This window comes from Mustela erminea, chromosome 12 (genome assembly GCF_009829155.1).
Source record: "Mustela erminea isolate mMusErm1 chromosome 12, mMusErm1.Pri, whole genome shotgun sequence".
Classification (NCBI taxonomy): Eukaryota; Metazoa; Chordata; class Mammalia; order Carnivora; family Mustelidae; genus Mustela; species Mustela erminea.
Window position 1 is genome coordinate 72,111,073 of NC_045625.1, and position 12,948 is coordinate 72,124,020.

Sequence of the window (12,948 nt, forward strand, 5' to 3'; positions counted from 1 at the left end):
AAAGTAACATTAAAAGTTTATTTCTCTCTCCCGTAAAAGATACCGGCTGTCCGCCGCCCAGGGCAGGTATCACAGCCCCATAGTGTCACCAGGGCCTCTGCATCCTATCTTTGGGTTCTACTTCCTTCAGCAATTGATTCCCAACTTCAGAGTCAGCTGTGGCCCCCCAAGGGCTGGTGGAGCTCTCATTACTTTGCTCACAGTTAACAGCAGTAGGAAGAAGTGAGCAGAGAGGGCAGGCAGGAACCCCAGTGCACCCCCCCCTTAAAATTCTTTTTCTTTTAATTAATAAACTTTACTTTTTAGAGCAGTTCTGTGTTCATAGCAAAATTGAGCCAAAAGTACACAGAGCTTCTACATCCCCCAGAGCCACTTTCTGGGAAGTTATGAGCTTAATGCCACCCCGCAGCTCATGTATGTTGAGCCTTGTACGTCTCAGTGGTGAGAATGTGGTAAAGCTGCGGAGAGAAGCAAAGAGTAGCTTTGCTGCCTTAGATGAAGTGGGTTCGTGGCCAAGGGAGATATGGAGATTGTCAAGGAGAACAGTTGAAATCTATCACCAACCTATTTGATATAGGAGAATCTTCTATTATTTTCTCTTGATTATGCCAAAGAGAATAAATTGAAGCCTGAAACTGGTGCATTTAGAAAACTGCTTTTGTTTGTCGGTGTTGAAATACACTGTTTACTATGTGAGTTCTTAAGGGCTTCTTAAGGAGTTCTTAAGGGCTTCGTTCTGAAGAATAAAAAATAATCATTTAAAATTGTGCTAGGAAATCATACAATTTCACAAGGTACATGGAGGGAGGTATTTTATGTTAATTTGGAAGCGTAGTTAGCATTTTATATGTGATTGGAAAGAATGCCTTATGGAATGGTTAGGCACAATTGAAAAATAATTAAATATTAAAAAAATAAAGTTCAATGTACCTGTCCTTTGGTACTCTCTAGACTTCTGTCACGTATTTTAAATTTGCTCCTTTGGTAAATACTTTAGCTTCTATTGATTCCAAGAAAATCCTCAGGAAAATTGTTCCCTTCTTTGTCCTCCTCATAGATGCTGCTGAGCTAATGGCCAACTGCTTTATGATGAATGTTTTCTCTGTCTCCTCTCCCGTCTTTCTCTCCAACCATCCCCTTTCCAAAAGTGCATACTCCTTCCACGTCACCGCAGACGGCCAGATGCAGCCTGTCCCTTTCCCCCCCGACGCCCTCATCGGACCCGGAATCCCCCGGCACGCGCGCCAGATCAACACCCTGAACCACGGGGAGGTGGTGTGCGCGGTGACCATCAGCAACCCCACGAGACACGTGTACACGGGCGGCAAGGGCTGCGTCAAGGTCTGGGACATCAGCCACCCCGGCAACAAGAGCCCCGTCTCTCAGCTCGACTGTCTGGTGAGCGAACAGGAACTGGCACACGAGGGTAATGTCTCCCTGGAGACTCAATAAGGAAATGGCTGTTTGGGCCTGGGTTTTATTCCCATTATGAGGAAATGGAAGCCCTTTCTGTTTCCTGCGTTAGCTGTGTAGCCCCCCCCGCCCGCCCCCACCCCTCTCCCTGAAATGTGAAGGCTTCATTTGTTGCTCTTTGGGTGGTTAAATCCCAGAGTTGGGGGACTTCTTTTAAAAAATATTTTACAGTAGTTTACAGAAGCTGTCCTTGTTTGAGTGTGTATTCAAAAGGGGGTTTCCCATTTAATGCATGCAAGCACAGCGAGGCCTGGACTCTGAGCCCTGCAATCCACTCAACTTTTAATTTCCCTGCAGCCTTAGGATAAATATTGAATAGTAAACATTTGATAACATGGCATAAAAAAAGTATTCTGAACAGGGTCTGTGTTTTCAGGGAGACCTGGGAGGGCTGGCTGGGTTTTATTACCTTAGCTTCAGGAAAGGTTAACAGATCACGGTGCCAGAAAACGGGGTGGCCGCCAGCAAAATGGGAATGGTGAGAAAGCTTTCCCGGAGCACTCTACTTCATCAGCCTGCTCCCAGGGTAGGAGAATACGGCTTTGCATTTTTCAGGATCACAGAACATGTTGGGACATGTTCTGATCTCTATAAACTGTGAGCCCAGATTTTACAGCCCATGTACCACTGGCCTTAAACAGAATCAGGGCCACCTCACCCCCGATACGGAGCCTGCCCACACTCTGCTGTGGCAGAGGGTGTGGTTTACCCACTGCCTGCCCAGCCACTGCTGAGGATTCCGGAGCCAGAGGTTTCAAAAAGAAGAACAGCATGTTTTTTGAAATACAACAGCTTTTTTTCTCTAGTAGTTATTGATTTGCTTTTTAATCAGATAACTTTAAAAGATCTCCATTAATGTAATTTCAACATGTTTCAACATAGGCCGACATTCTATAATAGTAAGAGTATTTTGTGACCCTCCTCACCTTTGTTGAAATTTACGTGCTTAAAGTTTTTTCTCATCTTTGAATAATAGGCCATGGCCAAAGCATAGGGAGAACTTCAGTTCTATTTGGGTTGAAGGATAGCAATTATTTCTTTAAGGGAGGGGAGGGTCATTTTAGGTCCCACCTTTCTTTTTCTTTCTTTTTAAGAGGTGGGGCTGGACAGAGGGAGAGGGAACAAGTCTTCAGCAGGCTCCATGCCCAGCAACGGGGCCCGATGCCAGGGCTTGATCCCACATCCCTGAGATCGTGACCTGAGCCGAAATCAAGAGTCAGACACTTAACTGACCGAGCAACCCACATGCCCCTCCCACCTTCCTTTTTTTTTAATTTTTAATTTTTTTTTTTTTTAAGATTTTTTATTTTATTTGTCATAGAGAAGCGAGAGCAAGCACAGGCAGAGTGGCAGGCAGAGGCAGAGGGAGAAGCAGGCTCCCTGCCAAGCAAGGAGCCCGATGTGGGACTCGATCCCAGGACGCTGGGATCATGACCTGAGCCGAAGGCAGCCGCTTAACCAACTGAGCCACCCAGGCGTCCCTCCCACCTTCCTTTTTAAATATGCTGGTTTTGATAGAGAGATGTCCTCTTTTATCAATTTCTTTGCACCGAGAGGCTTGAATATGGCAGCAGCCGTGTTACCCCTTGAGGACGCAGCTCTGTTAAAGTCCTAAAAAGGATCCCGTGACTAATGAAGAGTCAGCACAAGCCTTAGGTAGAGATTCAAAAGTAATGAAAACCAGAACGTAGGCAGCAGGTCTGCGTTTTCCAAATAGTGAATAAGGGAGGGTGATGAGGTCAGAGATTTATAAACTAGCTTTGAAAAGTGGTTTCTTCACAGAGAAGTGTGTGCACACACACCTCGCATCTGCTGATCATTTTGATTCTTTCTACTCAGCAGGAAACTGGATGTCAGGAAAAGTTCCATCTAAGTGTTTGCCCATGAGTGAGCCTTGGAGTTTGTTTTGTTGACTGTTTCAAAGGGGAAAGTTACAACTGGATCTCAGTCTTTGCTACAGAACTCTTGCCCTGCTGGTGTCTGTGAAATACCACTTTTCCAAGTCAAAAATCAAGATAGCAGCTAGAGAGCATGGTATTGTTATTGCTTGATCATGCATCGTAGCAATGGAGCTATGTTTATTTCACAGAACAGGGATAACTACATCCGTTCCTGCAAATTGCTCCCTGACGGTTGTACCCTCATCGTGGGAGGGGAGGCCAGCACTCTGTCCATCTGGGACCTAGCGGCTCCGACTCCACGCATCAAGGCAGAGCTGACGTCCTCGGCCCCCGCGTGCTATGCCCTGGCCATCAGCCCCGACTCCAAGGTCTGCTTCTCGTGCTGCAGTGACGGTAACATCGCCGTCTGGGACCTGCACAACCAGACGCTGGTGAGGTGAGCATCTCTGGTTTTCTATGGTGGGGGTTCCCTCCTTGGGTACCTGGGCCTGAAGGCCTCCTGCTTCTCAGGCTTCACACAGGCCCTCAGCGCATGGGAAGAGCCTCCTGTGTACTGGTCTTAGAGCGCTAGGTATTGGGAGTGTGAAGACAAAACTGATGCTGCCCTCTGGGGGGCTTACAGCCTTGCTGCCATCCTCGGTATCCTCCACACTTTCTATTACCTCTCTAACATCCCCATTCTCTAGCCACTTACAGATGCTGGACTTATTCAAAAAATATTCCTGACTTTTGCCAAGGGGCAGCAAACATACCATGGATTACATGGTGGTACAGAGGGTCCTGGATACTAGGTGCTTTTGGCTTTGGCTAGAACCTGGTTGGGGTAACAGGAACAGAGTGATAAAGGATAACAGAAAATCCACAAAGGGACATTAGAAGAGGAGATTCCAGAAGTGCCTGGATGGCTCAAGATGCCTTCAGCTTAGGTCATGATCTCAGGGTCCTGTGATCAGGCCGAGAGTCTGGCTCCCTGCTCAGTGGGAACCCTGCTGCCTCCTCTCCCTCTGCCTGCTGCTCCCCCTGCTTGTGAGTGCATGCTTTCTGTCAAATAAGTGATTTTTTTATTTTAAGAGGGAGAGTCTGTGAACTTCACCCACAAAATTGTTTTAAAGTATGCATGTTTCTCACTTACTAAAACAGTGCTGTCCAGGTGTCATTCCAACCAGGAATGAGCCTGCCTTCCTGTAGTCTGTCCTCTTAACTGCGGTGACAGCCACAGTCCTGCCACCTATGTGTCTCTCCTTGGTTCTGACCAGCTCCTTCCCTCTGTTGAAGTCAGAGTCCACACCAGAGATGCTATAGAACAGTCTTTTTTTTTTTTTTTTTTAAAGATTTTATTTATTTATTTGACAGAGAGAGAGGCAGGCAGAGAGAGAGAGAGAGAGGGAAGCAGGCTCCCCGCTGAGCAGAGAGCCCGATGCGGGACTCGATCCCAGGACCCTGAGATCATGACCTGAGCCGAAGGCAGCGGCTTAACCCGCTGAGCCACCCAGGCGCCCCAAGAACAGTCTTTACAAAGGGAAGCACTAGTTAAACATCCCAGGTAAACCTGGCTTGTGTTCAACCTTTTCGTTCCCTATTTTCTTTGCTCAGTAATGCTCTTTGTTTATGGTGTGGTGGTAGGCTGGTGGATGATTTAGCAGGGCTCCTTTGATGCTTTGGGTTCCTGTGCCGGAGCTAAGGGATGGATTTTCGAAGTCATAGCAGCTTAGTCTCCCTCCAAACCTTCTCCGTAGGAATCCAGTCAGTGTCACCAAGTCAGGCTCTGTCCCTGCGTGTGGCTGATGGTGTTGCTGTTGTTTTCTCTAGTCATGCTCTGGGCAGCTCAGAATGAGCAGAATGGACACAAGTAGATAGAGCAGACAGTCCCTTCAAACTTTTAGCCTAGCCAGTGTTTGCTGTTTGTTTGTTTTTTCTTTTCTTTCTTCTTTAAAAAACAAAAAAAATTACTCAATAAATAGCACTTTCAAAATTTTTATTCTAAGGGATTTTCAAATATTAATCCTTTTAATCCTTATAACATCTGCACTGCTGTTATCCCAATTTTATAGGTAAGGAACCTGAGGCAGTGAAAGGTTAAGTCTGCCTGCCTGGCTCACACAGTCAGGTGCCAGGGAGACAAGATGCCGCACAGCCATGCTGTTCTCATGTCTGTGCTCTGAATTCCTGCTCTCTTTCAGCCCCCGGGAGTAAACACCTGCTGGATATAATGGGGTAGTGCTTTACGAATTTCTTGCTCACTTTGGGTTGGCCATGTGTGGCTAACAGCTGCTCTGTGTGAGAGGGTGTCATAGAGTCTGCTGAATATCTCGGTATCGACCGAGACCCAGCACGGTCAGCACCTCCCTTCTAGGAACCTGAGAGTAGCACCAAGATTTGTGGACGGAGGTTGGAGGAGCACCCACCAGGCGGCTCAAGTCTGTAGAGAAAACCATTTTTAGTCAAGGAGTAAAAGGAAAGGAATAGTAGAACTTTCAAAAGACGGGTCTGGGACTTCAGTAGTCCTGTGTGACTTGTGAGGAGTCTTGGAGGAAAGTGGGGCTGGTTGGAGTATGTGTGCATGGGATGGGGTGGGAACAGTCAGGTGCGTAAGGGGGAGAGGACTAAGATGGACATTCAGAATAATTTTTAGAGGAATAGTTTTTGAAGCAATAGTTGTCATCTGGTCTCAGAATTCATGGCAAGTGCTGCTTTTGTCTTGTCTTCCACGCTCTTCAAATTCTAAGCTCAGTTTAAAAGTTTGGAGTTCTGTGGGAACAATAAAGTGAGGGGAACTTAGAGGAAGAACAGACCTAGAAACTTCAGGCGTTGAAATTCCCGAGCCATTCTCATGCATCCCCTCTGGTTCACTATAGTGATTGGGCCTGTTCTGGTCACGTCCCCGCTGGCTCCCTCTTGGCAATCAAAACTGGGTCTGGATCCACAGATCACCAACCTTGCGGTGGTTCACCTTAGCTTCTCCCTCAGCAAACCACCCGCCTTTGGCCTGGCAGAGCATCTGTGCTCTGCAAACCTCTGTTGATTGATTGGTTTTGGTAGTGTTGTTTGACTAAAGCACCAGAGTTCCCTTGAAGAGAACAACCTTGTGCTCCACTTCAAGGCAGGGTCCCTGCTGAGGTGCCCATGGGTCAGCCTCAGCAATTAGCTTTGTCTCATGCTGGCCCTTGAGTCAGGAGGCCAACATGACCCTTTGTCTCCGGGAGTCCAGATTTCCTAATACAGGACTGTTTCTAATCCAGAAAGCAAGGTTGAGTAAATATGTGAGCTCATGCTTTGTTGCCGTGTAGGGCATCACCCTATGGATTCACTCATGGAAAAGTAAGTGCTTCTGGACCCCGAGCTCCTAATGTTGTGATGTAGGCCTACATCTTTCTTTCACAATATACTTGGGATTCTGTGTGTTTGTCTTTTTTTTTGTTTTTTTTTCCTTTAACACTCAAACACTTTTCCAGACCTGGGAGGAATTTTCCCTTCCAGACGATTTGTAAGAAGAGCTATAAGAGCATATTTAAGTTCTCCCGTGTGATGACCTACAATGGCATTCCACATCTTTAGCACTTGGACCACGAAAAAAGAAAAGGAAAATCTGCAGGTGCTGTTTCCTCCTCAGGGGAAGGTTAGTGTGATCTTGCACATCAGCAGACACTGAAGAGATGACACACACATACTGAGTCCAAAACTAACAACACAACAGTGTTTACCTTGAGCTCTGGCAGGAAATCATTATTCAATCTGGTTTGTTTTATCAGGCAATTCCAGGGCCACACAGACGGGGCCAGCTGTATTGACATTTCTAACGACGGCACCAAGCTCTGGACGGGCGGCCTGGACAACACAGTCAGGTCCTGGGACCTGCGCGAGGGGCGGCAGCTGCAGCAGCACGACTTCACCTCACAGGTGACGAGCTCCCCCCACCCCACCCCCACCCTGGGAATCTCTGAGCTGGTCTGCTTCTCCCTCCCTTTACACCCCACCATAGTAAGAAAAAGGCACCAGTCGTGACTTTGAGATGCCGATTTAAAACAAACAAAAACAACCCCCACGGACAGACAGGCAACATCCCTGAAATATTTAGAGTGGTTTCTAAAACCCTATCGGTTAAGACCTGTTACTTTTATTTATGGACGAGTTCACCGAAGGAACTCGTGAAGTGAAGAACCTGTGGTTTGACCTGTTGGAACATATTCCCACCGTCCAATGTGGAGGTGAGAGAGGATTATTTGATTCACATATAAAAAGACAGCTTGAGAAATAGGCAGGGTTATCACAAGGAGTCGAGAAAAATCACAACAGCTCTGAAAGTTAATTCATTTCCCTTGCATCGGGGAGCTTAAAAAAATGCAGTCGTATCTCTGTGGATGCCCATTTTATTATGCATCCCTGGGAAAAGGGACTCGTGGCTGACTAGATTGATGGAGGTTTGAAATGATATGAAATGGCAACTTCGTGGGTTGTGGGGATGAGTTAGATGGTGAGCGTCTGAATCTAGACTTGTTTGGGGAAAGACAGTTCCATTTTAAGTGTTTTCGGTGGGTGGAATTGTTCTTTTGATCATTACTTGTGTACAGCTATGCATATTACTAAATTTCATGTCCCTGTTAATCTTTTGTGGAGTTTCTTAGAGTCTTACTCATTCCAGCCCTTTTCCCAGTATGAGTTAGGGTACTGTTTACAGTCTGCCTTAAAAAAAAAAAAAAAATTTATGGAACATTTCAAGTGTACACGAGTACAGAGACTGTCATTGCATATATCGAAGTACAGAGACGTGTCCAATAAAGCCCACTTACCCATCACCCAGCTTTACAGTTGTGAACCCATGACCTGTCTCCCGTATCATTCCTGCCCCCCAATACTGGATTGTTTTGAAGTAAACCCCAGACATATGTCATCTCATCACAAGCATTTCAGTTAGTATCTGCAGAAGACAAGGATCACGTTAAAACATACATATACACACAAATGTCATATTATTATTATTATTATTTTAATTTTTATTTATTTATTTGACAAACAGATCACAAGTAGGCAGAGAGGCAAGCAGAGAGAGAGAGGAGGAAGCAGGCTCCCTGGCAAGCAGAGAGCCCGATGTGGGGATCGATCCCAGGACCCCGGGATCATGACCTGAGCTGAAGGCAGAGGCTTTAACCCACTGAGCCACTCAGGTGCCCCACAAATGTCATATTATTAAGAATAATTTCTTGGGGCACCTGGCTGGCTCAGTTGGTAGAGCATGTGGGTCTTGATCTCAGAGTCATGAGTTTGAGCCCACATTGGGGGTAGAGATGACTTAAATAAGTAAACTTTAAAAAGTATTAAAAGAATAATTTCATCACATGTGATGTATGTATTCCAAGCTTTCTGTTTGTTTCATAAAGGTGTTTAACACTTGGCTGGTCTGTGTTGGGTCTCTTATCCTGTGGACTTTACTGCAATCCAGAGTTTGCGGATTACATCCCCCTCTTCTTGCTGTTTTACCCATTTCTTGTTGCCATTTCACGTCTCGGTTTATTGGGCAAAATCACCAGCAAGCCTGTTCTGCTTCCTACAGATCTTCTCCCTTGGATACTGCCCAACTGGGGAGTGGCTGGCCGTGGGCATGGAGAGTAGCAATGTGGAAGTTCTTCACGTGAATAAGCCTGACAAGTACCAGCTGCATCTCCATGAGAGCTGTGTGCTGTCCCTAAAATTTGCTTATTGTGGTGAGTTGAGCTGAAAGGAAACGAGGACGCCAATGGCCGCAATGGAAAATACTTCTAAAAAAAAAATACAGTAGAGACCACGTCTGGAAGAAATGTTCTCTGAGCAGCTGGATGCAATAATTCTGCTGTCTTAATATGTCCCTCAGAGCATCGTGATGTCCGTTTCAGCCTGTTTTCCTAATGTGAGAAAAGTCAGCAGGGGATACAGTTGCCTAATACAAGATTTTGACACAGATTTATTTTTTTTTCTTAAGCACAGAGGTGGAGGGCAATTAGTTACCACTCTGTAGGGAGGCAAGGTTTTTAGAAGCCTGGGGCAGCCATGTTGGAAGTCGTTATGGACTGAGCAGGATAGGGAACTAGGATCAGAGAAGGGCATATTCCGCTTGCCCCACAATGTTCTACTCTGCAGTGAAGATAAAGAGAGAAGTTCATGTGGAGTCAAATGTTTATCCTCGAGATGGATGGAGGGATGAGTAGCTGTTAGTCACTGAGCACATTCTGTGTGCCATATATCATGTCTGGCATTTTTCTTAAGCTTGTCGTTTAATCCTTCCTAGTCCCATTTCATTGTGAGGAAACGGACTACAAGGTCAGCAGCTTTATCGATTCACTATTTGAGGACCCACTGTGTGCTGGATGTGATCCTGTCTGAAGTGTATCCGGTGGCTTGTGGGGCTGACATGGTCCCTGCCACTGCTTAGACAAAACCCAAGACCACAGATGGTTCACAGTGGAGCCTGGATTTAAAACCTGCTCTCTCTACTCCCATCCTAGCCAAGTGCTTAGACATAATAGTTCGTGATTAGAAATGCTCTGAGTTTGATGAAGTCCAGGTTGCTAAGGAGGGATTTTAATCTTGTTTACCTCCATGTTCCTTTGCGAACTCTAGGTAAATGGTTTGTGAGTACTGGCAAAGACAACCTACTCAATGCGTGGCGGACCCCCTACGGAGCTAGTATATTCCAGGTAAGTAGGTCAGCGCTCCTTGCCCAAAATGACCGTTTGATTGGGGCATTCTCCAGGACTCCAGAAGTGAAGGCACCTCAGGGAGGAGCAGGGGCCCTGAGCATCTCTGTTCCCATTAAAACTGCGCCCATTGTTTTCTCTTCCAGTCCAAAGAGTCCTCGTCCGTGCTTAGCTGTGACATCTCTGTGGATGATAAGTACATAGTCACTGGCTCAGGGGACAAGAAGGCTACAGTCTATGAAGTCATCTACTGAAAACATGATGTGGTATAACATTTATAGTTGAATCGGGCCAAAATGTTTTGAGAATTTGTAGAAATAGAAAAGTTGTAACTTTAAAAGGAAAAAGAAAGCCACGAAAACCTGTTTCCAAACCTTGACATGAAACTACTTTGAGTCTACAGAGAGGAGGCGACGAGTCTATCAGCTGAAGGTCACCTATCTACCTAGACCAAACGGAGCACTGAGGCAGAGTGGACAGAGGGGCCAAGGGGTGTAGGCAGAGCCTGTTCCTGTCTGTCTGTGTGATCTGCCGAGATTACCTTCCTGTTCCTTGCGGTTCCCCTCACATTCTGTGCTTCGTAGAGCAGTGCTGTCTCCAATGAACTTGTTTCCTGGTTTTGCATCTTGTGAAATGTTTTTTTGTATTTTTGTTGAAGGTTAAACATTTGTATAAATTGTAAATATATTTGGTTTATTACAGTAAAGGCTTTAGTACCAATAAGTGGTTTTCCTTTTCCTTCTCTGTTGTTTTTAATCAAAGCTTTGGGATCACTCATGTGGGTTTTGTAAGCAGAGTCCACACATTTTGCAGAGGAATTTGAAGCAGGCCCTTCTGAATTTGCAAATAGATTTGGTTGTGGACTCGCACTGCATTGGAACCTAATCAACACCTCTAAGTTAGTGGGAACTCAAGACTAGGAATAGTCAGTACTTGAAGGTTTACTAATGACACTTTCATTTGGGAAGCTAAAATAACTTCATCAAGATTCATGTTTTTTTAAAGATCCTCCTGTGATTGGAGGTCACAAATTAAAGCTCTGCTTTTTCTTGGTGTTTCACTGGGAGACAGAATATTCTCTTCTCCAGGAGAGTCCAAGCATCTTCAAATCTTTATTGTCTCCCTTGGCAAGTGTCACTTCTCAAGACATGTGGGTGACTTGTGTTCAGTGTTAAGATAGGTGATGTCCACAAAGCTGTGGAATTCATTAACCTGTAAAAAAAAAAAAAAGGTGAGATGCCAACTGGTTTTGTCTCATTAATACTTACTCAATCTATTATAAGAGTTGACCTGAGCCAGTCACGCCCAGCACTGACCCCCATTCTTCTCATTAAGGTGTTCCCCGCAGCTTCTTGCCATTGCGATCTCTCATTAGTCCGGTCTTCCTCTTGGCGGACAAGCTTGTATTAATTTGATTAGATGAAACCCATAACCCTGGGCTTTTAATAAGTTGACCATGCATGTTTCAAGGCTATATGGCTCATTTCTTCGTATACCTATTATTAACTGTTAATTTTAGAAAAGAATGGTTAATATTTTTTAACCAGGCTTCCTGGCTGTTTAAAAATAGCACCTAAGGAATTTTTAATGTTCTTGTTTTCTTAGGATCCAGCAAGTTGTTGGCAGTTTGTCTTAATATTTTTCATTTGTTATCCAGACCTCCTCGTTTTTATACATTTAACATTATTTTGTTTGCTTTTTGCCAAAATAATATTTGTTTATGCGGAGAGTTGTTAAGTATTTTCTCTTCTCATTAAGTGAATGGCAAAGCCCTAATTACTAAGGCTGATTTCTCTCATTCCTTCCTTGTATAATGAAGTACATTTCTCTACTACAGATTCTGATGGCTTATTAATATAGTATTTATCTTTTCTGTTGTCTCTCTTTTCCTGCCTGCCTCCCTTAATTTCTGTACAAGGAGGAGAGAAGTTACATTGCTAGAACAGAGACCTACCAGTAAAGTGCTTAGAGACCACAGGGGTTTGTATCTCCCCTAGAGACCCAGGCCAGCGGTGTAGCTCTGTGTTTCCATCTTTGGCTTTCCTTGCCCCCACTTCCAGCCAGCAGTGGGGAAAATCCAAGGAAATGGATGTCCTTATCAGCAGGTGACTTAAGAATCTGGTCATTATTTCTACTGACTAGGACTTAGTCACGTGGGAGACTGGGAAGTAGGGTTTCTTGCTTGCTGTGAAGCTGTATGTCCATCATACAGCTTTCATCCTTGAAAGGGCTCTGGGTTAAAGAAGTAGTCCCGTTTTCTGTTGGTGCATTTTTTTTCCTTATGTGCTTTCTTGTTTCCCAACCTTCTGATACTCTTTCTCTAGTGAGAGTTTTGAAGGTCTAGACCTTACAGTTCATCAGTTATCTTGAATCTGATGAAACCACTCCTTTTTGCTAGTGTGGTCCTGGAAGAGGCATTCTAGAGCTAGTCCTACTCCTCTGCTGATGGTGTTTGGAATCTTGGGGAATTGCCAAGACAATTGCTTCCCTACTCATAAAATGGGAATGAGACAGTAGTCATGCCTGCTTCTCTGAGTCTTGGGGATCAGAAACAGGTATGGGAAGCAGGACTGAGTGGCAACTGTCTCACAATTGGAAGATATGAGCGGGAGAGTGATTTCTTCCTAAACTGAAATTAGGAGTCACACGCCTGTCCCCAAGTGAGCCTGGAATCATGGCCTGGAATCATGGGGTTCTTGAAATCCTGGTAAGCCAAATACACCATGCCTTGATATGGATTACAAATTCAGATTCAACCAAATATTGATTGCCTGTATATGCCAAGAGCCATGCCAGGTAGTTTAATCCATAAAAATGTTAGGATTGTCATTATCCCTAGATGTATTTAATCTTGTTTTTTTTTTTTTTTTAATATCACTTGTGGTCTTTGCACCTTGAATGTGGGT

General features: G+C 44.9%; 1 protein-coding gene across 2 annotated transcripts in view; it reads left to right on the forward strand.

The window, feature by feature from the left end:
* TLE1 (TLE family member 1, transcriptional corepressor) overlaps positions 1-10,765 on the forward strand; it is an 88,325-nt gene extending 77,560 nt beyond the window's left edge. For both annotated transcript variants that reach the window (XM_032307669.1, XM_032307670.1), the window contains exons 15-20: positions 1,149-1,398; positions 3,563-3,810; positions 7,124-7,271; positions 8,923-9,073; positions 9,966-10,042; positions 10,189-10,765. In XM_032307669.1, coding sequence (XP_032163560.1) covers positions 1,149-1,398; positions 3,563-3,810; positions 7,124-7,271; positions 8,923-9,073; positions 9,966-10,042; positions 10,189-10,296 — 982 coding nt within the window. In that variant the 3' untranslated portion in view covers positions 10,297-10,765. The remainder of the gene's footprint in view (positions 1-1,148; positions 1,399-3,562; positions 3,811-7,123; positions 7,272-8,922; positions 9,074-9,965; positions 10,043-10,188) is intronic.
* The last annotated feature ends 2,183 nt before the right edge of the window (positions 10,766-12,948 follow it).